This window comes from Podarcis bocagei (genome assembly GCF_964188305.1).
Source record: "Podarcis bocagei genome assembly, chromosome: 3".
NCBI classification, from domain to species: Eukaryota; Metazoa; Chordata; class Lepidosauria; order Squamata; family Lacertidae; genus Podarcis; species Podarcis bocagei.
In genome coordinates, this window is record NC_138127.1 from 96,058,768 (window position 1) to 96,077,211 (window position 18,444).

The window sequence follows — 18,444 nt, forward strand, 5'->3', positions numbered from 1 at the left end:
CTGGGTTTTTTTTTATGCTGCAGACACAGGCCATGAAAAGTGCACTTCTTGCCCTCAAAATATTTATTGCCAGCCAAGCTTCCCCACAGCAGCCCAACAGATATTGAACTGTGTCTGTGAACATCTCTTTACTACTCCAGAAAACACACTGCGCTCCATTACTGTACTCCTGCATGCTGGAAAGCAACTCAAACAATGCTAGGAGCCTATTTCATTGCCCAGGAAACAGCCGATGAAGTGCTGAGAACCATTTGGGTTCTCTCGATTGAAGGCCATAAAGTAGAGAGGCTGGAAATTCTTAAGACAGAGAGAACCACCTGAAAATATTGAAGCTGGCTTTATGGCGGCATGGATGGCTTGGCAGAGAGAAAGGAGAGGACCATAAAACGGTATTTTTCATCCCATTGTCAGGAGTCAACTAGTCATCCTGTCTTCCACTGGCCCCTTTTGAAACGATCCATAAGGTGGGTATATATTGTGCTTGCCTTCATTAAGAGATACCCCCTCCTTTTACCACCTTCCTGAATTGTATCCTATACCACAGTAGATAGGATTGATTTTTATATTCCTTTTGTTATTGCCGCTATGAAATAACTTGTCCGGAACAGTCACAATTGGCTACAGTTCTCCTGTGCTCATTAGAGAGTTATTATAATTCTTGGCAGCCCGTCAACATGGTTTTTTAAATTCCAAGCAAAAGGGGGTGGGGTGGGGGACACACACGTGACTATTGCCAATGTCTAGTCTTCATTAAGACTGTGAAAAGAAAATTGGAATCGCAGACTCCTGCCGTGTTCGAGAATTGAAATTAGCAAAACGACTTTTTCTCCCTTTTCAACCCCCCCCCCAACCCCTCCAAAATCACACCAATATATAGAAAGACTTGCTTGGTTCATATTCATGATTTTGCATAAACCAATCAGAGGGAGAAGCTAGAAAATTATCCACAAGACAAGATTCTTAAAAAAAATAGAATAAAGTACTGCATTTGCAACAATGTATGAATGTGATTATTTTGTGGTGTACACTTGGTGGGCTTTCAGTCTGGGAGCAGCCAGAAAGCAAAGACCTCTCTTGGGTGGAATGGCTTATCTGGACGTAGTTTCAATTCCTTGTTACCCTGATCACTAAATCAATACCCACCGGCTAGTGCTCCTGCCTTCTCTCCTTTGTTTTAGAGGGAAGCTTTATCATCAGCAAAATCATTAGGCAATGCCCCCCCCCCCAATTCTATGTTAGTTAAGATTGTAATTGGGGATCTTATTGAGCGGCAACGTCGCCCACCTTCTCACCATTTGCAATCCAGGGGTCCTTTACCTTAGCTTTTCCTATATAGATCAGGAAGAAAAGCATTTTTTAAAATAAAATAGGCACTAGTTTATCATGTGTGGGGATTTCACTCTCCCTTTAAAGGAGGGGAACATTAAAAAATGCAACCCTTACACCTGTCTGAAGTCGTATGGTCCAGAAAGGTGAAGTCGACTTGGGGAGGGAACCAAACGTGCAGCTTGCAGGATTTCTGCCTTTTAAGTGTGCTCCTAGGCACATGTTACGTCAAACAAAATCTACTCAGTTTTTTTTTTATAAAGGTGAGCTGAGTGTTCTGCGTTTGTTTTTAATCTTCTTTACAGATTGCAGTCATTACAAACCTCTCGCTTGTCTCCACCCTGCCTCAAAGCAACATTTATGTGGATTGATATTGGTTTTCTATTTACTCCCTCTGCCATGGAACTCAAGGAAGCTCTGCTTATGGGTACCACCTGATCCTACCCCCAGGTACTGGCCAGACCAAGGCTTGCTTAGTTTTTGCAAGGTGGCTGCATCACCTGTCTTCCAACATCTGCTGCCTAAAGTGGTCGTGTTGCCTTACCTAATGATAGGGCTGGCTCTGCTACAGAAATATGTGAAGTTGTCTTTTCCTATCAGGGACTGGGCAGAGGAGGAATGGTGGAGACTGCCTCCTCATCCTGACCCTTCCAGGGAGGAGGAAGAAGACAGTATAGATTTTCAACAAGGGTTTGAGGGTGGTCACAGCTCAGAGGCAGATGAGGGGGAAAGATGGGAAATCATGGGAGAGCCAGAACAACAACTGGCTGACACGTTGTCATTAGAAAGCATTCCAGACCCTCCATCTCCCAGAACCTGGAGAGCCTTAAAAGTAGGAGAGCAAAGAGCTCAAAGACAAGAGGACACTTAGTGGCACCCGTAGAGGAGATGATGAAGATGATGACGAATGACGAAGTGGGAGATACAGGGGGTGGAGATTCACTCAGGGCAACACCATTATACAAGAGGCTGGGTTCTATAGCCTCTCTGTGTAAAGACTGAAATAAAAAAAGGACGGTAAGAAACTGTTATTTGTCTTTATACTTTCCTGGGCAACCAGCCGTGAGCTGCTGACAGCATTCTGACATTATTTTTATTTTTATTAAATTTCTCATAAATTTTCTCTACAATTTTAGGAACACAGATGATGATGATGATTTTAGAAACATAGGAAGTTGCCTTATACTAAATCAGACCATCTAGTTCAAAATGGTTGACAGGGATTTCAGACAGGGGTCTTGCCCAGTCTGATTTGGGAGATGCTGTGGACGGAGCCTGGGTCCTTCTGTATGGAAGGCAGATACTCACAGGTCTTGCTATCTGAACACAATGCATTCTCAGGATATAGTTTTTTTAAGCGAGTGTTCACACAATGATTCAACGGTTTCCAGTCCTACGTGGAAATTTCTAATGTGTTCCCGACTGCAGAATTTTGACCCCAAAATGACAAAAAAAAAAAACCCATCAGGAAACCCCTGTGAAACTTTGCAAAAGTGAAACAAGGAAGGGAAAAAAAGCTCTCTTATTTGTCCCAACTCTCCCATTCCCTTCCTTCCTCCCAACATGGTTTCTGGTGAAATGTCTGTTGTGGTCCAGCGAAACACAAAAAGTAATGCTTTTTCAAGGCTGCTTGTTTGTTTACAGAACTACACATAGTTTGGGCTGTTTGGATATCTGACTTTGCAGTGTGTACAGCAAGGATTGGGTACTAATTCCCTGTGTTTGGATAGGTGAATTTTTGTGTAACAAATGAATGGATAGCAGGAGCGGTGTATAATTTTAGGATGAGTTAGTCATGACTAACTTAAGTCTCTTTCCTTTCATTGTGATCAGTTTTCTTTGGGTTGGGGAAAGGAATCGAACACCAGGGCTTTTTTTTTCAGCCAGAACATGCCAGAACTCAATGGCGCCATTGCCATTCTAAGAGAACCAGGGACGTGTTCATGGTGAGTTCCTGCACCTCTGCTTCTAGGAAAACAGCACTGTCGAACACACTTGCATCTTCCCTCCCAGCTGCCCCCCACCCAAAAAAAATAGTTGGAGTACTGATTGTTATGTGGACTTGCATATAAATGCTAGTTTGGTCCAGAGGAACACTGGGAAAAAGTTGTAACTTGTAACTATCACACTGAGATGTGGCATGAGAGGGTGATATGATGTGATATGATAGCCATGTTCAAATATATAAAAGGATGTCACATAGAGGAGGGAGAAAGGTTGTTTTCTGCTGCTCCAGAGAAGCGGACACGGAGCAATGGATCCAAACTACAAGAAAGAAGATTCCACCTAAACATTAGGAAGAACTTCCTGACAGTAAGAGGTGTTCGACAGTGGAATTTGCTGCCAAGGAGTGTGGCGGAGTCTCCTTCTTTGGAGGTCTTTAAGCAGAGGCTTGACAACCATATGTCAGGAGTGCTCTGATGGTGTTTCCTGCTTGGCAGGGGGTTGGACTCGATGGCCCTTGTGGTCTCTTCCAACTCTATGATTCTATGATTCTATGAGAACATTTGACTACAAGAATCTAGGGATCAGATAGTGGAATCTCTTTGGGTTGACTCTCCCTCATCAAACACTGTCATGGAAACTCATCCTATGCAAGCTGCTTCTTGCAGGAGAAATATTTCTCTTTGGGAGTATTGCACATTAAACCCAAATTTTCTTTCCAAAGCACCCAAGCCCTGCTTTTCCCAATGAAGTGTCAGTCACCAGCACGTTTGCACTTAAAAGCCACGGATACAGTATGCCAGGGAAGGGATATTGGCAGACAGATCTTATATAAACCATTAAGCCCCATGCAAACTTAGGAGGAAGCTGTAACGTGCATTTCAGTGGAGGGAATGATTTCAAGCGTGAAAAGTGCCATGAATGTGACATCCACGATTCATATCACCTCTGCCCTGTGATATATTAACGAGTTTCATTTGCAGCCATCTGTGGTGCAGCATTTGGGTTTATTTATTTATTTTAAAAAATGAGAATTTAAATGACACCGGAGGAGTAGCTGGTACCCACTGCATTTAGAATACAGATAAGAACCTAAGAATAGCCCCTGGATGAGGCCAATGGCCCATCTAGTCCAGCATCCTGTTTTCATAGTGGCCAACCAGATGCTTGTGGGAAACCAGGGAACAGGACATGAGCGCAAGAGCCTGTTCCCCTCCTCCGGTTTCCAGCAACTGGTTTTCAGAAGGATTACTGCCTCCAGCCGGGGAGACAGCGTATCCAACATGGCAAGTAGCTATAGATATGACTTCTCCTCCATGATTTTGTCTAATCCTCTTTTTACAATTAAGTGTTTTAAATTTCATGAACATGGTGTCTCCCCTGCTAGGTAAGTATTCTCTATTTTTTCCCCTTAGTTATATGTATTTTCTTTTTCCTTTGTATTTTCTTTTGTTGTAAATATGGATGTTTTCTAATTTGTACTTAATAATTTTTGTTTTTAAAGCATTTTAAATTTCTTGCTAGCCGCCCTGAGCCCACTTTTTGAACCGGGAAGGGCAGGGTATAAATAAATTATTATTATTATTATTATTATTAAAGCCATCCAAGTTGGTGGTGATCACAACCTCATGGAGGAGCGGGTTCCATAGTTTGACTATGCACTGTGTGGATAAGTACTTTATTTTCTCCGTACTTTATTTAACATCTAACACTAAAAATGGCACAAGACAGTTCATACGTTTGGTTCTTAAGGACAGAAGAAACTGTCGGTTTCTGTTTCTCATTTCCCCCATCTTAAATTCCTTTCTGAATCACTGTGCATCTATTTTTTAAAAAAGACAAATGCATCAAAATGTGTGCACATTTTTGAGCCTACTTCTCCTAATACATACACAGTTTTCTGTCTCAAGGCAAATCTAAAAAAAATGTAGTATAAACACTGACAACTGGGAAACACTGTCCTGCGAGTGCTTCAATTGGAGAACAGCCTTTACCAAAGGTGTCATGGGCTTTGAAGATGCTCAAACTCAGGACGCAAGGGAGAAACGTGCTAGGAGGAAGGCATGCTTGGCAAATCCACACTGTGATCAACTCCCACCTGGAAACCACTGTCCCCACTGTGGAAGGACGTGTGGGTCCAGAATTGGCCTCCACAGTCACTTACGGACTCATTGTTAAAACCGTGTTTATGGAAGACAATCTTACTCGGCTACGAGTGATCATCAAAGAAGAAGAAGACACAGTTTTCTCCCATCTTTTCCTCCACAAACCAATTCTCCAGTTTGTCCTCCATCAGCCAGCCAGAGTTCTATGCCCACTGACTAGGTTTGGTCTTCATCATTCTGTTTTGTGGTGCACACCTCTTCTGCTGTTGCCTCCTACAAGCTCTTCCTCTAAATCTTAGGGTTTCTCCAAGCCTCCTTCTTCCTCAGTCTTAAGTGTAGGAGTACTTGTATATAAGGATGAACCCTCAGGGAATAAGAATGCAGGAAGCTGCCTCAGATAGACCATTGGTCCACCAAGTTCCATAATGTCTACATTGACTGGCAGTGGCATCCCAGGTTTTCATGCAGGGGACAATCTCCTTCCTGGAGATTGAACCTGATATCTTCTGCATGAACAGCAGATGCTCAACCACCAAGCTACAGGAGTTCTAGCTTTGCTATTTATTATAGGATGATATGGTTTTGACAAGGCATGCTAAGCCCCCAGCAGCATGACAGGGAGGGTCTCCCAGGAACCCAACCAGGCTCCTACGAAACCTAAATCTTCTGAACGGGAGCTAATAAAATTATAGGGAACTGTCACCTCATCAGTGTACACCCCCCCTTCCTGCCGCTAATGTTAAATTAGATTGTGAGCCCTGTAAATATTTATGCAACGCACCCTGAGCCCTTGGCACAGGTGGGCTATAAATCTGATGAAATGCAATAACCAACCCAATAAATCTCACAGTGCAGCAAACTGAGCTGAAATGGATGGTTTGCTCATTGCCTGAGTAATAGAGAAGGAAGTCCCACTAGGGCTATAAAATCTGAATTGCAAGATTTTGTGTTTACATTAGGGCTTGTGCAATGGATTCAGCTGAGCCCCTGAGCCAAATCTGGCATATTTGGAGTGACTTGGGTGTTGGAAGAATTGGGTGCAGGCAGGCAGCTCAGGTTGGATGGCCCAGAGCACTGCATGGCTATCAGTTTGTGGGCATCAGGCAGGAAGGAGAGGCAGGCCTCAGGCAGAAGAACCCCAAGAAAAGACCCACACCTGCCCTGGCTGCCAAGAGAAGGAAGAAGCCTGCCTCCCAATTCTCCTTTCTGAGAGGAGCTGCTTGCAAAGGAACACTATGGACCAGGCAGGATTGGTGCCTCTGCGTGCCAATCCTGCCTGCAGCAGGGTGCTCCTTTGGAAGGAAAGGAGTGGGTCAACACCTCAGCTGAGCAGTTGAGCTGCTGACTAACATCCTATATCCTTTTAAATGTGTCTGTGGGAGGTTTGTGGGGTTTTTGTTTCATTTTGTTTTCATCTTGTGTTTTTATGTGGTGAACTGTCAAGATCTTCAGATGAAGGCTGGTGTACAAATTTAATAAATGCATGAATGAATAAATAAAATAAATCTGGGTGAGGGGAGGCACCTCTGGTCTCTATTCATTTATTTGGGAACTGGTCTGTTGATGTAATAATAATAATAATAATAATAATAATAATAATAATAATAATAATAATAATAATTTATTTATACCCCGCCCTCCCCAGCCAAAACCAGGCTCAGGGCAGCTAACACCAGGTATAAAAACAATTGATTAAAATACAACTTAAAAACAAGATTAAAATACAACATTAAAATGCAGCCTCATTTCAGTAGAAACTCAAATCAAAAACTTTTTGGGGATGGAAAGGTCAACTCTTCACCAAGGCCAACTATCCAGACTGGTCCTACATGGGCCAGAAAAAAGCCAGGGAAGTCCCCAAATAGGAGTTCCATCACAGAAGGAGAAAGGAAAAGGAAAGAGGAGGAGGGGATCAAGTTGATTCCAAGCCAGGCAGAACAACTCTGTCTTACAGGCCCTGCGGAAAGAAATCAGATCCTGCAGGGCCCTGGTCTCATGAGACAGAGCTGGAGCCAGTGTTGAAAAGGCCCTGGCTCTGGCTGAGGCTAATCTGACTTCCTTAGGGCCCGGGACCTCTAGGGTGTTGCCATTTATGGACCTTAAGGTCCTCCACGGGGCACACCGGGAGAGGCGGTCCCGTAGGTACGAGGATGGGTCAACAGGACCCCTCTCGGATGGGACCCACAAGGCATATGAAGGGCTCTACACAGCCCTGGTTTACATCCTCTAAAGAACAGCAAATGTATGTGTGTCTCTTTCTTTGTATTTGGCCGTATTTTCTGCTACTCTCAGGAAGGGAATCCCTAGGCTTCCTTGTTTCATTTCACTTCCAGAGCAGGGGGAAATGTATTTCAGCATCATGATTTTATGGCAGCAAGATGCTTGTGTGTGTTTGTGTGTGATTGTGATGCAGTGCTTTTTTCTGGGGGGACACAGGGGTACACATACCCCTAAACATTTTGTGAATCTAAGTTTGACCTCGTTGAAGGGCAGTATTTAAATATGAATAGGAAAATGAGAGTACCCCTAAACATTTTTTTTTAGGGGAAAAAACCACTGGTGTGATGGGGGATTTATTCCCTTTGCATTTTACCATAAACTTCTCTAATTTGCACTTTCTGGCCCAGTAATAAGGGAACTAAGACACAGCTAGTCCTCAGAATTCGCAAGAGTCTGAATTCTGCCATGCAATTCTCAAGAGAGAGAAAAAAACGGGGTGTGGGGCTAGAAAAAATGGAGAGAAAAAAATGTCCAGAATGAATTAATGCTATGGGAAACTGGTTGCAAAAAAATATTTATATGGAGCAAAAATGCACATATAGGGGGAAATGTGCATGAAAATGCATAGAAATTGCAGAGAATGAATCCCTCAAACACCTCCAGAACTACACCCACAAAATTCCTCTCTCCGTGTTTGGTAGACAACCTTTGATTACCAGTGTGCATACCCTGTTTCACAATCTGCATTTTATACTTGGGGGGGGCATTTTATCTTCCAGATGTGTTTTATAGGCTGGCTGCTTCATTGGTGGGCTCTCGTGCGCATCACGGGCGTGCTTTTCATTTATTTCCCGTGTTTGTCACAAGTCGCATCTCCCCATTCATTATTTACCAGAAGGCAGGTGCACAGCAAGCAAATCCAGAGGTGACAGACAAGGGCTTGCTGGCAGCGACAATTCCGGCAGAAGTTTCCTTCCAAGGAAGGCGGCGGCTGCTGCTGCTGCCGCCGCCCCACTTTTCAAAATCAATGCCCCGAATTAATAATTCAGCACAATCAATAGAGAAGCTAGAAATCAGCAATTTCAGAGCGGTCAAGGCACACCTTTTAGCTGACTGTCGGTTTTGGCTGCAGCACTGAAATCACTGATCCCACAAGCACTCACCCTAACCAAGGGGGGAATCGCCAGCATGAACCTCACCTCTGTTGCAGCCTTACAGAGCTGGGGAACAAGCCACTGCCATCAAAATGCAGAGTATAGGATCACAAAACTGAAGAGCTGGAGGAGACCCCATGTTCCTGGCATGATTCAATGTGTGGATGTTTGCCTTTTTAAAGTCCCCAAAGGGAACAGGACTGGGCGACATCCCGTTTTCAGCATCGTGATATATCTGCAGCTAAATATCGCAATGTCTGAAATTGCCCAACCGTTCCTGTGCACACAAGTCAGAGTGGTATGTGGGTTTGCCCAGTTCACAGAGCTGAGCTAAGCACCCAGCCCACTCTGGCCCCCATGAGCAGGGGCTGTATGGGGGCTTGGTCAACAGAGCGGCAGGCAGTGGAGCAGTTTAAAGAAGCCGTTGCTCTGCCTTTGGCTCACGCGAGCCAGAGGTGGGGGTCTTGATCGACTGAGAAGAGGGCTTCCTTAAACCGCCTGCCTCTCAGCTAATCAAGGCAATCTGACCTGGCGATACAACATGGCTTCCCAGCGCAGGCAGGCAGCAGTGAAGTTCACTGTGCATTCAATGCAAATTCTACCTTTGTACAGTAGGATAATTTCACCCACCCAACCAGTATCCTCCAATCAGGGAAGCAAGATGCCTTAACAGAGTTCAAAGGGCACATTTCAGCCTGGCAAAAGCGCTTGTGGTGGCTGTGATGCAAGGCTGGTGAGGGTTGTGCTCTGGTGAGGGTTCCCCACCTTTGCCCTGAGTCTCAGAAATGTAAGGTCTGCTTTCTCCTACATTGAGTCCTAGGTATCTTCCCATGTCAGCAGAATGGGCCCTACAGACTTTCCAGGACACTGGCTCATAAAATGGGACTACATTATCTTGTGAGTCACTAACCATTACCTCATAATCATGGGCCTACAGACAGGAGCGATTTGCTTTGTACCAGCTCTAGAATTCCCTTCGTGGCGAAATAACAGAGCTAAAGTTCTTTTCAGGAGCTCTGGGGAGTATACACCAGAAATATCTGCTTCATCCATTGTTAAGCCTGCTCTCCTACGAGACACCATTGAGGGTCAGTTGTGCAGAAAACCTGAGCTCATTAAAGCTACCCAAAAAAAGAGGAAGCCAGTATTTCTAGAAGATTCAGGATGGCTTTTAACTCTGGGGAGGAAACTGTCAGTACTTGAGGAAATGTTTGAGTATCGATGAGAAATGAGCACTGCTTCTTTTCTGCATGAGCCCACAAATAGAAGAGTTCTCACAACTACAACTGACAAATAAGGCGTTAATTCCAAAATGGGTAAATAATAAGACTGGTCTGCCACAGTGTGCTGAGAAAGGGGCAGAATGTGTTGCATTTAGAGAGCAGCTTAAGATTCACCCTGGGATTCCTTGCTAGCCAAGGGTATGAATCAGAGAATATTGGTGTTTCCATATTATTTTTGTGTGAGTCTTAAATATTTGGTATGTTTTACAGCTGGCCCACATTGATTTGTCATGCAACCTTCCTTTTTAAAAAAACAACAACAACACAGAAAACCAAATCAATAATTTTTGCATTGTCAGAACTTCAGAATTATTGTTCAAGAAATGGCAATTCATCTGCAACAGATGCAGAAAGGTCTGGTCACAAATAGATGTGGTGGCCAGTGCAAAGCTGGGGGAGAGCCAAATATTACAAATGTAGCAGAAGAGCCAAAGGACAAGGATTAAAAAAACCCATTGCATGTTGCCAGCTCTCATGGTTTTACAGTAAATTTCATGGATTCAAATGTCCCTTAGTAAGGGAGGGAAGGAAGGAAGGAATGTAGATATGATACCTGGTCACTCCAAAAGAAGGTCAAACAAGAAGCCAAATTATTCCTTTTGTTATGTCAGTTGTGTCAGTGGATCAGGACAACTGATTTTCAGGTTCCACAGACCTGTTCTGGCTGAATTCTTGCCTGAGGAAGAGTTCTGTGGAACCCCAAACTCACAGCGTTTATCTTACTGCCACTAGGGCTTCTATTTTTGAATCCTAGAGTTTGAAGCCATGAATCATCAGATTCACCCTTAGCAGGGAATATCGCCATCATACCATATTGACAGCCAATCACAGATATTTACAAACATGCATGCGTTTTTGGTAGGTTTGCCAAAGAATGTGATATCGCAGCTAAGAAGCAGTGTTTTGGATGTTGCGTTTCAACCAGGGTGGAAAAGAAGCCCTGCCGAACTACACTTTGGAAGGTAAGAATATAAGGAAGAGCTCTCCTGGACCAGCACCCCGTTCCTACAGTCAGATGCTCCTGGGAAGCAGGGCATGAGGACAATATCACCCCACAGCTGTTGTCCTCCTCACCTCCCAGCAATAGCATTCAGAGTGAGGCCACCATTCAGCTGGGAGATTCCATTCCACTATCATGGCCAAAGCACATCAATAGGCCTGCACTTCCCTCTTTCTTCCCTCAAACAATTGCGATGCAGCCTGTTTTCTGGCACAAATCGTGCAAGAACATCAGGAGAGCCTGATGGATCCGGCTAATGGCAGATCCAGCCCAGCAACCTGCTCTCTCAGTGGCCAAGCAGGTGTCTTTGAGAAACTCGCACAGAGGACCTGAGCACAACAGCACTTTCCCCTCCTGCCGTTTCCAGCAGAGTCATACTACCTTTGAGCATGGAGTCAGAGGACTCAGCTACACAGCTGCAAATAAGACGTTTTAAATGTGTTGTAAAGCGCAATATACATATATGACACTAGATGGCAACAGTGAGCTATGCCAAATTCAATTTTTTTCCAAAACTTTTTTTAAAAATAAAAAAAACATTTTCATAGCTTTTTAAAAATGTGTGTGTAGATTCTGCCAGAGTATAGCTATCGTGGCTAGTGGCCCCTGACAGCCCCCTTCTCCAGATAATGTTATGACCCTTAAGCCACATCTGTTGACTGATGTCTTCATTTTGGGTTGTGAGAGCAATGACCTGACTCAGTATAAAGCATAAATCATGTGTTACCATGTGTAGTGTCCAAAGGACCCTGAAGTGTCAATAAAGTTTATAGTCTTCACTGTTATGAGAAAACATGAAAAAATGTCTCGTTTTCCTGTTAAGGTTACAGAGAATCATATCCAAATCCCTCAACTTGGGTCACAGTTCTCTTGCCCTACAAGTCCCTCTGCTCTACCTTATTTCCCACAACCTGAGGACAAGGATGGTGTGGATTTTTCATTGATTCATCTCTGTAACAAATGCAATAACTTCTGACATGAGTTGGGTGAACAGATGCATTTCAAAGATGGTGGAAAAAAGAATGAATACCAAGAGTTTGAGTTGACAGTTGAATTTGGCCTGAAACAGTCACAAACATAGATGCAGACATCTATACAAAGAAATCTGCAACTCTTAGTGTCTACAAAGGAGCAATGTGTTCCTTATTAGAGTTTTAGAATGTAGCCACACCAGCCACAATACGTTTTTTAACTGTTTCATCCTCGAAAATTTCACTGGCAATTTGTCAGGCTGTTGTATGTTCAGTTGAATGCAGGTGGTTTGGGAGTTACCTACAAAATCTCTGCTTTTATATATGAAGGTCCCTCATCCACAGAACCCCTAATTAACATGGTGCTTGGAGCAAAAAAAATAAATATAATCATAAAAGTGTGTTTTTCTGGAATCAATTTTCAAATGCAATTAAGTAGCACTTTTTAGCGAGTGCTTCAGGGAACCATGATAAAGCTCCTAGTCCACATTAAAAATGTGCTGGCACAGAGACATGTTCAGGTCTCTCCACATGGCCTACTGCAGTTGTGCAGTGCCAAAAAGAAAGGAGGAGATGAAGCCTTAAACATCCTCTGTCTTCTAAACTAGGAATGTGACTATGCTGGTGGTTCAAATCCAGTATCTTCTGGAGCTAGAAAGAGACTTGAGTTCTGTCTCTACCACCATCAGAACGCTGCAGGTTGAAAGAGAGATTGCTCTTCTGTCGTTCCTGCAAAGAGGTTGCACCTTTTACTCCCTGCTGCATGCAAAGAATCAAAACAAAAAGGAAAGGAATAAAAAAAGTTGACTAACCTAACCCACCTGAGCTCGGCTCACAGGGATCAATGTCCTCATCATCACTGGGACATTCGGCTGAGGCCACCAGGATGTCATCCGTGGTCTGCAAAGGAAAGAAAGAGCCCATTTCAATTAATCAAACCGGTCCAACTAGGTGCTCACCTCTGTCAAGCTGCCCAGGTTGGCAGGCACAGGCAGGCATCCACAACCGTAGGAGACTCACAACACTCTGTAAGCTTTTGGCTGTTGTTTTTAGATGGTGATGTCAGTTTCTTTTTTTACTGGAGAGTTAACAAAGGATTATGTCAGCGGTCCAGTGGGACAACAGGTCCTGCTCTCTTACCTCTCCATCTGCAACATCCTTTGTATTCCAATTTTGGTGCTCCTCCTCAGCATCATTTCACTACTTCATCCCTCTTCTTCCCACACCCCTCTCCCAATGATAGGACAACCCACTCCTCTACATTTAACAAACCTGTTTCTTCTTCCTCATTTTCACCCCTTGGGGAAAAAGATTCAGTTCTCAAAACATCTGTACTTCCTCTCTCACCTGATTCTATCAGCCCCCAACCTGGAAGATGATGGGGGAAGGAACTGCTTGCCTTCCTACCTCAGTGACTCAAGGGGCTTTGATTTCTTCGTGGCCAGCCCACAAGCTCAATGGCTCAAAGGCTCAAAGCTCCCAAGAACTTGGGGTATTAACCAGGATTTTTCTGATCCCCTTTTGTCCCGCTTCCAGCTGCTTGCACTGAATCAGAGATGACCATCACTGCAGGATCTCCCCCTGGTAGTGGTGGCTAATCGGTTAGGTCAAATGGAGCCCCACTGACCTCAGACAGCTTCTAACTGCCTAGCATCTCATGCACAACCAGGCAGGGTGACCCTGGCCCTCAGCTCCCTGCTCTTTTGTCTCTGCATGGCCCTGTGCTGCAGAACTCAGCAGACAGATGGAGACAAGACTAGAATACTTGGCTCTGACACAACATCAGCTTTGGCTCCACCTACTGCTTGGGCTCCCTTCTGCCCAAGTCACCAGCGCTGCCTCCTGGAAGCAAATTCTCAAGTGGCGACCGAAAGCTACCATTGGAAAGGGGTCTTCAGAGTTCACAACCTATCAGGGCACTTCGGTTCCGAGCCAAGACAAACAATGAGAAAAGCAGGTGCAATTGTGCATGCACAGAAGTGGAGAATCCAGACTTAATGCATTTTTGCAGCCGGGGCTCAGTGCTGAGTAACCGCAAACCAGGCTGCCAACTCTAGAAACACATTATCTTGATGATAATAGTGGTTTACATAACATCTTCAATGTACACAGTACTTTACAGAGGAACCAGCAAAGAAGAAGAAGGTGGTGGTGGAGAGATTGGATCCTTCCCCCCTAAGAACTTGTAATTTACATTTTGATAGTGGAGAGGGAAGGCAGGCTAGGGAGGGAAGCAAGAGACAAGAGTTTGTATCTGGTTGTTGGGGAAAAAAGATCCTGCCACCTCCTAAGGCAGGCTGTTCCACTAGGTAAAGGTAAACGTAAACGTAAAGGACTCCTGGAAGGTTAAGTCCAGTCAAAGGTGACTATGGGGTGTGCCGCTCATCTCGCTTTTCTGGCCAAGGGAGCTAGCGTTTGTCCACAGACAGCTTTCCGGGTCATGTGGCCAACATGTCTAAACCACTTCTGGCATAACGGGATGCCATGATGGAACCAGAGTGCATGGAAACTATGTTTACCTTCCCGCCACAGCGGTACCGATTTATCTACTTGCACTGGTGTGCTTTTGAACTGCTAGGTTGGCAGGAGCTGGGACAGAGCAATGGAAGCTCACCCCGTTGCGGGGATTCGAACCACCAACCTTCTGATCAACAAGCCCAAGAGGCTCAGTGGTTTAGACCACAGTACCGCCCATACAGCTCACACCATTAGGATGTTCCTCCTAATGTTCTGCCTGATTCTAATCCATACATGGCATTCAAAAGAAGTCAAGGATGAATCTGACACCTCCTCAACTTTAAGTAAGAAGAAAATATGTTCCAGCCGGCAATGTCAATGTTGCTGACAGCAGTCGTTCCCCCATGCTTCAATTCCACTCCACCCTCCTTTTAACCCCCCCCCCAAAAAAAAACCTGATAGGTGAAAGATGGAAGGAATATCTGCTTGGCAAAAAAATAAATGAATGAATTTTGGTCACTGTTAGCAGCACCCATGATAAACGCCCATAATTTGCTGGGCAGCTGTTCTGAGTTTTCATTAAAGGGGGATTTAAAAGGCAAAGGAGAACCTCTGTCTTTGCCAGCAGCTTGTAATGAGATGACATACAGAGCGAAATAATCGTAACAACACATGCTTGGATTAGAGTGCCTTTTGGGTGACTGGGCAAATCCATCTTCACATTAGCATCAAACCCTCTTGGATTTTTCTTTTAAAGAGTTAAATAAGAAAGGCTTGTGTGCCAAGCTGATTTCCATTCACTGCAGTCTCCTTTCTTTCTGCACAGGGACATTTAAAGCATTCTGACATTTTTTTTTTTTGTACATAATATATGTGTGAATAAGGCACAACACATATTTGTAACACAGAGACATAGAATAATAGAATCGTAGAGTCGCAAGGGACTCCAAGGGTCATCCAGTTCAACTCCCTGCAATGCAGAGATCTCAACTAAAGAATCCATGACAGATGGCCATCCGACCTCTGCTAAAAAAACCTCCAAGGAGAGTCCACCACCATTCCACTGCCCAACAGTGGACCATAGAGAAGGGAACAAGGAAGTTCTCAGTGACAAAAATTCTCTGGCTTTCTTGAAGATTAAGCTTAACTCAGAACTCCAGACTTGGAATCTGGCCATTACTCAGAGTAAGAGTTCAAGACTTATCCTTGGACACGACAATGGCAAACACGAAAGGTTGCAACCTTCTTCTTTGTGCACTGCTACTTTGCTGTAAATTAGATAGGCATGCCAGCCATATCTGTTGTTCCATCCCTCTAAATCTAAAATATCATTATTATCTAATGTAATCCAGTCTCTGATCCAACTAAAACATGCAGCATCATAGTATATTGCACTCTTCTATTGCCTCTCGAGACCGACAGATGCCAACAACAATTTATCTACTGATCTTATTTATGGCTAATTATTTACTATGTTTATTATTCATTTACTAAACCACGCTGAGAGCCACTGTGGTGCCGTGTTTTGGACTAGGACCTGGGAGACCAAATCCCCACTCTTTGCCATGGAAGCTCACTGGGTGACCTTGGGACAGTCTCTCACTCTTGGATGAACCTACCTTACAGGGTTGTTGTGAGGGTGAAATGGAGGAGGGGAAGAGAAGTATGGACAGCACCTTGGGAGAAAAGTGGGATATTAAATGTAATAAATAAATAAAATACTTATTTTATTACATTTAATATGCTGCCTTTCCAACACATGGCAACCTCCTGCACCGTGTGTTATCCTCACAACGGCCTTGTGAGATAGGTCAGGCTGAGAGATAATGACTGGCCGAAAGGTCCTCGGTATTACCAGTTGTTCTTCTGTTAAATGGGCATTTTGTGGTGCCTACGACCTGCCAATTGCTTAAAAAAATATTAACCCCACTTTGATGTTATATATGTATATATTGCAGGCTTCTGGTCTCTCTTTGCTGGTTCTTCCCCTCCCCCCACCCCCACATGTTTCTTCTCCATCAAAAATAAATATTTAAAATGAGAGAAGCAGCTTAAATCTTTTTGGCTACCTCTTCCTGTTTGAGGCCAGGCATATTACATTCCTGAGCCGTAAGATAAACTTGCTGAAAATGAATACCTGGATTTAAAAAGAGAGAGAAAGAGAGGTAGAGGGAGAAGAAAAGAAAATAACCCAAACTGATGAGATTTCTAGAAGAAACCAACAGGGTGTGAAAAATTAGGATGGAGTTCATGTGGGGAGCGGGGGGGGGGGGAAGCAAAACCCTAAAATTTCATTTCAGGAGGCTAGATTAACTGAGCAATTTTCTCGCCAAGACTGTGTAATTTAAATTTAATTTACTGTGTGTGAAGCTGATCTCTCTGACTGTCTGTTGAGACAGTAGTAGAAAGAAAACTCAAATATGTCACATTAATCAATCCTATTCTTCGGTTTCCCTCTCCCTCGAGCTTATAGGCTTCTTCCGAGCAATAAACCACCTGCCCATCCCCCAACAAGATTGGGGGAGGGGGTTAAAGAAACAAGCCTTAACTTGTGGCACTATATGCCAGCACTCCCCAATTCCTCTCCCATTCCAAGTTGAGGCACTTGCAACATCCACAGCTTCTCTCCCAAGAAAACTAGCCCAACCCCATAAAGTAAAGGTAAAGTGACCCCTGACTGTTAAGTCCAGTCGCGGATGACTCTGGGGTTGCGGCACGCATCTCGCTTTATTGGCTGAGGGAGCCGGCGTACAGCTTCCGGGTCATGTGGCCAGCATGACTGAGCCACTTCTGGCGAACCAGAGCAATGCACGGAAGTGCCATTTACCTTCCTGCCGGAGCAGTTCCTATTTATCTACTTGCACTGGTATGCTTTCAAACTGCTAGGTTGGCAGGAGCAGGGACCGAGCAACGGGAGCTCACCCCACCACAGGGATTCGAACCACTGACCTTCTGATCGGCAAGCCCTAGGATCAGTGGTTTAGACCACAGCGTCACTCATGTCCCCCCTCAAAAAAACTGAAGCAATTCGAGAAAGAGATGGGTCACCTTAATAGGGAAAGAAAGGTTTTGGGAAAATAGAGCTCAATCCAAGGCATAGCGTTAGTTAAGTCTGAAATTATTTCCTAGAGTAGAGGTGGAGAAGTGCAACAAGACCTGAACTGGAAGCTGGTACTTCTAGGATGCTGGAGAAGAGACTGGCCATCATTGCCTTCCCTAAAGCTTGCCTTTTGCTACTGCCAGCCTCCTCCATAGTAAGGATATGGGAGCCAGCCTGTCAAGAGAGGACCGCTTCCCTCTGAACTGCATTGAACTGGGAGTGCAGAAAGACCAGCAACCGAAACTTCCTGCTCAGATAACACCTGCTTTGCTTTGCATTTAGGTGCAAATTGAATAAATAAACGAATGAAAGTAAAATAGATTGGTGCTTTTGTTTTTTTGGTAATTTATTCTATGTATGTTAGAATCACTGCTGTTTTGTCATTTTTGGATTTACTGACATGCTCCATGCTCTATATTTTGTATAACTGGGTTATTTCGGTGTTTCCAATGTTTGCTGTAAGCCGCTTTGGGCAAAGCTCATTGTGGTGGGCTCTCACTTGTGGGGTGGGTCAGGGCAGTGGCGTAGCGTGGGGGGTGCCAGGGGTGCCGGCTGCACCGGGCGCAACATTTGGGGGGGCGCGTTTGGCCGGCCCTCCTCGAGGAAGCAGGAACTCCACTGTCCTCGGACCTCCTCCGAAGCCTGGCGGTGGGGCAGAGAGACCTTCTCCCCGCACCAGCCTTCGGAAGGCTGCTCCGAAGCCTGGCGGTGGGGCGGAGAGACCTTCTCCCCGCGCCAGCCTTCGGAAGGCTGCTCCGAAGCCTGGCGGTGGGGCGGAGAGACCTTCTCCCTGCACCAGCCTTCGGATGGCTGTCCTGAAGACTTGTGGTGGGAGCAGTGGCGTAGCGTGGGGGTGCAGGGGGGCCTGCTGCACCTGGCACAAC

General features: G+C 44.7%; 1 protein-coding gene across 37 annotated transcripts in view; it reads right to left on the bottom strand.

Annotated features, from left to right (window-relative positions):
• NRXN1 (neurexin 1) overlaps positions 1-18,444 on the bottom strand; it is a 1,024,248-nt gene that overhangs the window by 11,413 nt on the left and 994,391 nt on the right. For 24 of the 37 annotated variants that reach the window (XM_081188372.1, XM_081188367.1, XM_081188360.1 and 21 more), the window contains one exon: positions 12,816-12,903. In XM_081188372.1, the coding sequence (XP_081044498.1) occupies positions 12,816-12,903 (88 nt within the window). The remainder of the gene's footprint in view (positions 1-12,815; positions 12,904-18,444) is intronic. The other 13 variants (XM_081188376.1, XM_081188364.1, XM_081188392.1 and 10 more) reach the window with 1 other exon arrangement.